The sequence below is a fragment of the Ruditapes philippinarum genome, unplaced genomic scaffold, assembly GCF_026571515.1.
Source record: "Ruditapes philippinarum isolate M1 unplaced genomic scaffold, ASM2657151v2 ctg857_1_1_1_1, whole genome shotgun sequence".
Lineage (NCBI taxonomy): Eukaryota > Metazoa > Mollusca > Bivalvia > Venerida > Veneridae > Ruditapes > Ruditapes philippinarum.
This window is the reverse complement of record NW_026857879.1, coordinates 1-10,151: the sequence shown is the minus strand read 5'-3', so window position 1 is coordinate 10,151 and position 10,151 is coordinate 1. Positions and strand designations below refer to the sequence as shown.

At 32.6% G+C, this 10,151-nt stretch overlaps 1 protein-coding gene across 1 annotated transcript; it reads left to right on the top strand.

Moving 5' to 3' along the window:
* Positions 1-871: 871 nt before the first annotated feature.
* LOC132751335 (uncharacterized) lies at positions 872-9,953 on the top strand. The gene is made up of 7 exons (XM_060741497.1): positions 872-880; positions 1,319-1,415; positions 2,721-2,935; positions 3,609-3,786; positions 4,043-4,161; positions 5,197-5,364; positions 9,855-9,953. Exons 3-6 carry the CDS (start codon positions 2,756-2,758, stop codon positions 5,356-5,358), a joined length of 639 nt encoding a protein of 212 aa, XP_060597480.1. The 5' UTR covers positions 872-880; positions 1,319-1,415; positions 2,721-2,755; the 3' UTR covers positions 5,359-5,364; positions 9,855-9,953.
* Positions 9,954-10,151: the final 198 nt, after the last annotated feature.

Here is a 10,151-nt window from a genome sequence, read left to right as displayed (position 1 = left end):
TTGAAATCAATTTTGATGGAAAAAATCAACGCAAAATAGTGATTTTTGGCAATTTTGAGATGTCCCCTAGTTGCTATGGTAACAGGACATTTCAGACTGAACATGTTGTTACAAAGGCAATGGTCCAGTCAACATTTGTGCCAAGTTTGATTAGTATTGAAGCAGTTTTTATAGTTTTATAGCAACTTGAACTTGTAACGGGAGACCTTTCAATGAAAACAGCCATTTTTCACAAGATGCTCATGGGGTAATGGGTTAATAACTTTTCTATCTTGAGAAAATATTTGAAATGATAGTTTAACGTCTCAATTCTGACTAAAAGGACGCAAAGAAAAGAGGAATTGATAAAAGATTGAACTTGATTTTCTGTCAGAATGTTAACCACTTTCATGGTATTTCTGCCATCGACGGCAGCATTTATAATATGTATCTGCCTACAACGGCAGCATTTTTTCTTCGACCGGACAAGATTGGGCGTCTGTAAAACTTTCAAGAAAAGACTCACGGGGTAGATATTTGGCTTGCGTGACCCCAATGGATGAACGTCTATATTGATAACAGGAAATCCTGCCATTTACTTAAAACTCGAGATATTTTGAACAGAAAACAGACATTTTCACGGATTTTTCTAAGGCTTTCACTTTTAACCTGCTCAAAATAGTCTGAAAACAGGAAAAACGAGTCCAAAATTACCTTACAGTATCTCCATTCAATGGACAATAGTTTTATAGCAATGAAATGGGACGTATTTGTGTAATATAATTAAACCAACCAAATTTATAACCTACCTGTATCGATCGGTAATTTTCAGATATCTGCCATCACTGCAGTGATCTGCCATCACTGCCGCCGGTAATACGGTGTGTGTATGGGGTTCCAAGTAAGCGTTTTATACTTTTAATGTTGGTCAATCACCATTAAAAGCTAATCATATTTTATTTGAACATATTTAATTTGAAAAACAAAAGAAACATAAAACATGATTAAACAGTTACAATATGATAGTATGACCAAAAGTTTTTTTTCAAAATTAGTAAATGGTCTTCCCTTATGCAGCAAGTAACAAAAACATATTTTATAAAAATGGAAGTTCAATCTCTTGAAATAATCAATTCAGCTCACCTTGTCAATGAAAAATATAGTCAGTTCAGCTCAATTCTGATCAATTAAATTGAAATTAAATGATTTATTCATTTTATCTACAAACATTAATGATCCTCAACTTCTTCAAGCTATTAACATACACGTATCCATCCACTTTTTTTTATCGATTTATCAATTTGTAAGGAGCTAATTATTGTACTTTTTTGTATTGAAGCAATGTGATGCGTTATTAAGGGCAAGTAGACAAGACTGTGCCACGTGTTGTAATGGTACTGACTATTGTAACTATAACGCTTGTGATAACTGGACAGGTAAGATTGTTATATTGGTGAGATAACTGGACAGGTAAGATTGTTATATTGGTGAGATAACTGGACAGGTAAGATTGTTATATTGGTGAGATAACTGGACAGGTAAGATTGTTATATTGGTGAGATAACTGGACAGGTAAGATTGTTATATTGGTGTGATAACTGGACAGGTAAGATTGTTATATTGGTGAGATAACTGGACAGTTAAGATTGTTATATTGGTGAGATAACTGGACAGGTAAGATTGTTATATTGGTGAGATAACTGGACAGGTAAGATTGTTATATTGGTGTGATAACTGGACAGGTAAGATTGTTATATTGGTGTGATAACTGGACAGGTAAGATTGTTATATTGGTGAGATAACTGGACAGGTAAGATTGATATATTGGTGAGATAACTGGACAGGTAAGATTGTTATATTGGTGTGATAACTGGACAGGTAAGATTGTTATATTGGTGTGATAACTGGACAGGTAAGATTGTTATATTGGTGAGATAACTGGACAGGTAAGATTGTTATATTGGTGAGATAACTGGACAGGTAAGATGTAGTTTGCTGTTCGCTTACAAACCCTATTACAGGTAGAGAAACTGATAGCGAACAGCATGGATCCTGACCAGACTGCGCGGGTGCGCAGGCTGGTCTTGATCCATGCTGGTCGCAAACCCATTATTTTGGTTTTGTTGTGACGCAGCTCATTTATGTTTGGTATTTTGTCACAGTTTCTAAATAAAATACTCATTTGCCATATAGAGAAGCTATCTGTTGTTTATTTGTTTGCTTTTTAGCAATTGGTATATTTACATTGTATTAATATATAAGTATTTGTATGGAAGTCAAAATACTACTTTCTTTACATTTTTGCTACTTTTAAAACACATTACCGCACTTTATTCGGTTGTTTAACAAGTCACAACATGCTCTAAATACATAATTAAACACATGTTTAACATTTTAAAGATTTAATATAATTACGTTTTTCCGAGGCATAATGTGCCTTCAGATATTAGGTGAGTTTGTGCTTAAATAAAATTTGTTCACATTATTTAAAAAATAATTCCTTTCTTTATAAAAACGAGTCAAAGCATCCTTGCGTTTCTTTTAATCATTAATGTACATTAAATCATCAAATGTATAACAACGCTACAAAAAAGTATCGAAATGTTGTAAGAATAAGTTCGATTTTTATTCTAAGACTCAACAATGAAAAATATATTTTGAATCAATTGAAGACATTTACCTTTAAACAGGTTTATTTTCTTTTGCTACATTTTTATAAACAACAACAACTTTACATATAGGTACCTCCCAGGCAACCACAGTCAACAAACCAACAATGACGTCAGTAACACCCTCAACAACTGCTGCGTCTCATAGTACATCAACTTCCGGTCCAAACACTTCCGGTGCACAACTTGTCCTCGACGGACCTAATTCTAGCACGTATAAAAGTCGGGTAGAGCTGAAATGTATAAGTCTACCCACTGCTCAGCGTTACATATGGAAATATAATCACGTAACGTTATTAATGTTCTATCATTTTATAAAAAAAAATAACTTTGACTTTAACTTGGCAATTTCTAACAATGTTAGTGTTTTGTGTTTAAAATTTTAGCCGCGTCACGACAAAACCAACATAGTGCGTTTCCGACCAGCATGGATCCAGACCAGCCTGCGCATTCGCGCAGTCTGATCCGGATCCATGCTGTTCGCTATCAGTTTCTCTACTTGTTAAAAGCGAACAGCATGGATCCTGATCAGACTGCGCGGATGCGCAGGCTGGTCTGGATCCATGCTGGTCGCAAACCCATTATGTTGGTTTTGTCGTGACATGGCTCAAATTTTCATTGTTTCCTGTTATAAAGTTATTCGGCATACTTAAGGATGATTCGGGTTTACTCTCAGACGTTTGTCATAATTAAATCACTTGGGTTATATTTTTTCAAACGCCGCCATATAACATTTATCTACTGTTGGTGTGACGAAAATCTAAACACTCAAGGACATGTTTGATTCATTTCCTGCCATGTACCTTATAAAGATCTATTTATAGTTAAAGAAACATTGCAATGTATATTGTAATGTAATTTATTTTTAAAAATACACTTTTTATGCACTAACACAGTTGTTTGTAGGTATGAAATAACATTTAAATGCTTTCTGAATTTTTTCCCTTCTATAAACTTCAGTCTACGTCTCTACCATCCGGTGTCAGCATAGAAAAAGAAATAGTAATAAGTCCGCTTGCTGGAGAAGATAAACTTGTAATTGCCGAACTTGATGAGTCCAAGGTTGGCGTGTATTCTTGCGAAGCAATAATTAATGGCCAAACCATAGAAAAGACACATTTTATAGCCATAACAAAAGGTAAACTTACTTTATCAATATATTTTAACCAATGATCAAATTGTGCATAATATAATTTTAAAAATAATAAAGAACTTAGTCGATCTTTTATTATTTTGTAAAGTGTAATGTTAACGGATTTGTTTATTCATTTATTTCTTTAATTGATTATTTCTAGGATATTTCAATACATTTCTGTGATTACAATATTAAAATCAATGATGAGCATAGTATTTCTCAACTATAACAAGACAATCATTTGTTGATATATTACTAGAGAAACCGACGGCACATATTGTTAAAACGTTTATACCTCCGTACTTTGCTTTGGTTTGTACCACCACTGGGTATCCACCGCCACAGATCGGATGGACATTCGTTAAAGCTGGCTCTAGTGTAAGTTGTTTCATATCGAAACGAAAGCAGATAACTTATCTTACACTCCTTTGATAGATTGATAGATTTATTTCTTTTGTTTGTTTGTGTTTGTTTGTTTGTTTCATTTTACGCCTTTTCCTAACAGTATTTCAGTTATATAGGCGGGTAGTTTCCTAACCATCGTTCCTGGAGAGTTACACCAGTACTAGACTACCTTCCTCTGCGCTAAACCACCAAAGCATCTCCCGGGGATCGAACCCCCGCCAGAGAGTTAACTGGATAAGAGGTCATCGACTCTAACCCCTCGACCACGGAGGCGGTCTGATTTATTTCAATATTGTGTATTAACATGGTATAACAATAAAAACAAATATCAATATATAAGAAATGAAACCATGTCAAAAACATCATACCTAGGATAACACAAGAAAGAGAACTTAGTCTTTTCTTGTTGTCAGGCAAATTGTGCCACATAAATGCTTTAATGTTTTGTTGTTGTTTTTTTTTGTTGTTGTTTTTTTGGTGTCCTGTGATAGTTTTCAAAAAAAGTACATGTAACTCGTTTGCCAATTATCTGAACCATATTTTGCATCTGTTGCTTTACGGCAATTTGTACAGTTGTAGTGATTAAGTATTTTGTATGGAAGTCATAATACTAATTTGTTAACATTTTGCTACATTTATGACATATAAATGCAGGTTCAAAGCTACTTCTTTTCAAGTAATTAATAAGCATCTAAAATGTTCCAAAACCATTATTTCAACGTTATAAACGCAAGTTTGTCATTTGCTTTATTTATCTTTGTGGCATATATTGTGCCTTTAAATTACTTGTGTCAGATATTTTGGAAAATTTTCAGAACTTTTGAAAGAATTTGTTTTTGGTACCATAAAAAATGATCCATTTTCTGTCAAAAGCCCTGATTATCGGGAAACGCATGTAGAAAGTAAAATCCGTTCGTTTATAAACACAGTAAGGCAGGATTTGTACAAAACTATTGCCGAAGCGATTACTAGTAACATGTGTGATGCCACATTGTATCTATTTAACAGACAGGCTCAGTGGGACTTCCGGGCGATGCTGACGTCACACGTAAAGGGCTCGTCTCCATAGTAGCGGTCGATCACTATAAGTCGGCGTCTCATGACGGCTCCTGGTATTGTGCTGCCACCAACAGCCTTGGTGACGTCATAACTGAAACTGATATTCCCTAGGTTAAGGTACGTATCTAAACAATTTAACAATACTTTGAAGCAAAGCAGTTTTCTTCTTTTTAAACCTACATTTGTATATATAAAGACTTTTAGAATAGACTCAATCTCATTTTAACGAGTGATGAAAGCAACAACTTTACACACACTGATGAAAATTAGTACTGACTTATTTTATCAACTAAATAAAGCTTGGCCAGTTGTCAATAATGCACAGCGGGACACCTGGGATCACTCTTGAACAGTAGTGGGGCGGGAAATTGAGAAAATAGTGCAAATTGTGATACAAGCATGAAACTTTCAGGAAATCATCTTTAGACCATGTAGATTTCAAAAGTGAAGTGGGCCCAAAAATATCTCTGCTCATTCAAGATGGCCGCCATTTTCAAAATGGCCGCCATATAAATTTGACATACATTCTAGCTCATTCATTCCAATTTTTTGTACAGACCTTTAACTAACACCAAAATCATGCATATAGTTTTCCTTTTCAAAAATTTAAATCTCACAAAATTTTCTCTTCATACTTCTTCCAAATCCAAGATGGCGATCCAATATGGGCCGTCGATTTTTGTGAAAAACTGTTATACCATTTTTATAGTATAATTTTGGTGCACAATTATGTTTATTATGATAAAAAAAGTGTTTAAACATATCATGAGATAATCAAATTATATGTTAATCTCAATAAAAGTAAAACATTTTAAGTTTTGTCTAAAAATATCTTTAAAAAAGATCAAGAAAAATTCCAATTTTTTTCATATTTTTCAATTTGAATTTCTAAAGTAATTTACAAAGTTAAAAAAAGTTACTTTAATGTCTTAAACTGTATTTGACATTCTATTAATATCATGTGATTTATTGTAAAAAATGTAAGAAAAAGCATTAAATCTGTAGGTTTTATATTTTGTGAAAGTGGGTGGGGTAATTTTTATATGATAATTGTAAAAAGAAAAAACAACAGAAAATCTACATAGCTGAGTTCATTCTATTTCTTTGTCTTTTTACTTTTCTCATAAATTCTTATGCAAATGTTCCAACTTAAAAAGTACTTTTTATTGGTATGAAAGTATTTTGTCTTCCTTCGGGCCATTATGGTGGGTGAGCAAGAAGATGCACATTCAAACATGTGTATACCTTCAGTTATTAAATTTGGTTGCATGATAACTTCTCTTGTTTCAATATATTTGATATCAATATTGAATTGTTAATTGTAAAGACATATAAGAAGACAATAATCAACTAAACGTGCTTAAAATAGCAAACATGTACTTGAATTTTAGGTATAAAGGTAGTACATAAACGCATATTTTTTGACTCCACCACAATTTATATTTATATTAATATAAAGATGCGCTTAAAAAACCACAAAATGTATGTGATGTGAAACATATATATCAATGATAAAATGGCCTGGCCTGCATGCAACCGTTTTGAAAAAAGTTAAGATACAAACTAAGTGTACTAGTATTTCCTAAAGTACATCATTTATCTTTATTTTTTCTTTCAATAAGAGGGTAATGATGACCCTGAATCACTCACCTAAGATCATTGTTGCAAAAAAAACGGTAACAAGATCATTTTGGGAGTGTCAATTATGTCAATTATGTCATAACACACATGATTTGTGTCATAATTGAATCCGGTTGCTTTTAAAGAAACATGCTCAATATCTGCTTTCAATTTTTATTTCACACGAGAGGACTTTTATAACGCGTATCTATATACGAGTCCATATAAACTTAGTGACCTTTTGTGTTTGGTAAATTTGGACCATGTTGTCCATGATATATCATTATTATAACATAATTTTAATGATGATACAAGATTAATGTATAATAATGGCGTCGGATACTGTAGGTTAAGAGAAAAACAGATTTATTACCAGTAAGTTATTGTAAATTAAGTGATACCATTGCCAAAACCATTTTAGACTGCAGTAGCATCATACAAATTTATGCATGTTGTTATATCAGGTCTACATCCCAAATATCTTATTTCAAGTCAATGTAGTTTAACACTAGATGTTTTTAATGTGTTTTCCTATACAAAAAAAAAGGGTGAAAAACCCCCCCCCGCGAGGGGTGGCTCTATGAGCTTTGATTCATTAAATGTGTTAATAAAGAACCCAAGTGTGTGCTACATGCCAGCTTAGTACCTGTGCTCTATGCATTTTGATTTTTGAGAAGATTTTTTTCTATTGCATGTACACTTTATGATCCAAAATTGTTTTTATGTAACTTTTTAAAGAGGTGTTCTTTTACTTGGCAAGGTAATATTTTGACTATCTAAGCTCTAGGATTACAAGTTTTTGTTTGTTTTTGATTTTTTTTTTAACAACAACAAAACAACTTCAATGCGATTCCCTTCACAAGTCTTTAAAAAACTGTGTTCCTCGTGCGGGCCTTTAAATCATGTTCCTGTAGTCGTCCAAAATGGCTTTCTCTGTCAACTTAGTTTACATTGACTCATATATTTAAAATTTCTTTTCCAGAAACTATGTGCACAGAGAAGAGAAAATATATCATTAACATTGTGATGCTATATAAAGATTATAAACTATTGCGCATAGGCGTCAAAATCACTTTAGTTTACATGGACTTTTTTATTGGCAATATAGTTATATGAGTCTTTTTGTAGTTCTGAGAGCCTAGTTATTGGACATGCATTCTTTTCAAATAGTTTATAAAATCATGAACTGGTGAAAAAAAGATACTTACCATTATATGATTTTAGCATTTCTTTAGTATAAAAGAATTATATACCTTTTCACAGCATGTGGGTCTTAGGCGCGCGTGATCTAAGGGTCAACAATGCTTCTTGTTTAATGGGAAAAATAAAGTAGAATACATTTAGTTATATTCCAAATATAAGCTATGTTTGTACAATGTGGGTTCAAGCCGGTTTTATTGATACCTATTTTAAGCACACCCTAGTCATTAGATATGTAAATGATGTTATCAGTCGTATTTGTTTCTTTTGAAAATATCGATGTCTACATAAGTTATTAGAAAATGGACGGTACTAAATTCAATTATAACTTGCGTTACAAATGATGTGCAAAGTAAATCATGAACTTTGAATTCATTTCTGTTTACAAGCTTTTACGCAAGGACTAAAATTGCTGCAGGAAATAATTGTATTCATACAATAGACAAGCCATTTCACTACCCAGGTCCAGGCAATGATTTTATCTAACAGTATGGTTCGTTGATGAAAGATTCTTTCTGTACAATTCGATCAAATGTATTTAAGAATATTGAAACAACACTCTATATCATGCAAAACACATTTAAAAAACTGAATGTATACATATGATTGTATCTGCCATTTAAATGATATTTTAGTACACCCTTCTAGACCTGAAGGCAAAACAAAAAACCTTAATACCAATAAAATACTTTATACACGTGAATATTATGCTAAGAATTCTTAAAATACCCTTATTTTTTGTACTACAAATTGTCTGCATAAATTTACCCCACCCACTTTTAATAAGTATAAAAACCTTCACATTTTTGTTTGTTTTTGTGTTACAACTACTATACAATAAAAACATCAGTGTTGATTGCAATATCAAATACACTTTTAGAAACTATGTAACTTTTTGAAATTTTGTACATAGACCTAGAAAACCATGTTAGAGAAAAATGAAAAAAAATGGCACTTTTTCTTTTGATTTTTTAAAGATTTTTTTTGCCTACAAAAAAAAAACTAAAAACATGACTTACAATGTGGTTAACCTAAAATTTGATTTTTTTTCTAATATATTTCACAATTTTATATGGAAATACGCATACCGTGTGCAAAAAATTATACTGCAAAAAGAGATATATCAGTTTTCATTAAAATTGGCAGCCATATTGGACGCCATCTTGGATTCTGAAGAAAAATGCAAGAGAAATTGCTTAAAGATTTTTAAATTTTTGAAAGGGGAAACTATATTGCATGCTTTGGTGTAAGTTTCAGGTCTGTACAAAAAATTGGAATGAATGAGCTATTATGTACATCAAATTTAATATGGCGGCCATCTTGAAAATGGCGGCCATCTTGAATGAGCAGAGATATTTTTTGGGCCCACTTCACTTTTTGAAATCTACATGGTCTAAAGATGATTTCCTGAAAGTTTCATGCTTGTATCACAATTTGCACTATTTTGACAGCAGAGACCTTATTTCCCGCCCCACTACAGGCGCCCGCTCGTGCCTGGAAAAATGCACGGAGGGACAACCGGGATCTCTCTTATACAGGTGCCCTCTCGTGCCAGGAAAAATTGCACTTAGGGGGGCATCTGGGATCTCTCTTATACAGGTGCTTGCTAGTGCCTGGAAAATGCACTTTGGGGCACCTGAGATCTTCCATCACTAGTAAAGCCGGAATATCACCATGTGACTTTTAAATGAGTTATTGCGTTTGTTTTGATAAATTTATTTCTTTAGGTTATGATGTGGCAACTGCAATAGTATGACATTCTGAATACTTTTTTTTGTGTGTTTTAGGTTAAGTTCATCCGATACCTGCAAAGAAATTTAAAATTGTTACGTGTATTTTGTTCAGATAAAAAGTTCAGACCAGTTAAACTTTTGTTGTTTTATGTTTCCTTTTGTTTCTTTTCTTTTGAGATAGTTTTAAGTTTTTCTCATATCTACATAAAGGGAATAATACAATAAACTGATATCTAAAAAGAATGATTTGCCTTTCTTATCAAAAATAACCAGTTGATAAATAAAACTATCTTATATAATTCAGATACATGTATTTACTAAAACGAAATTTTATATTTGGAACACACGCAA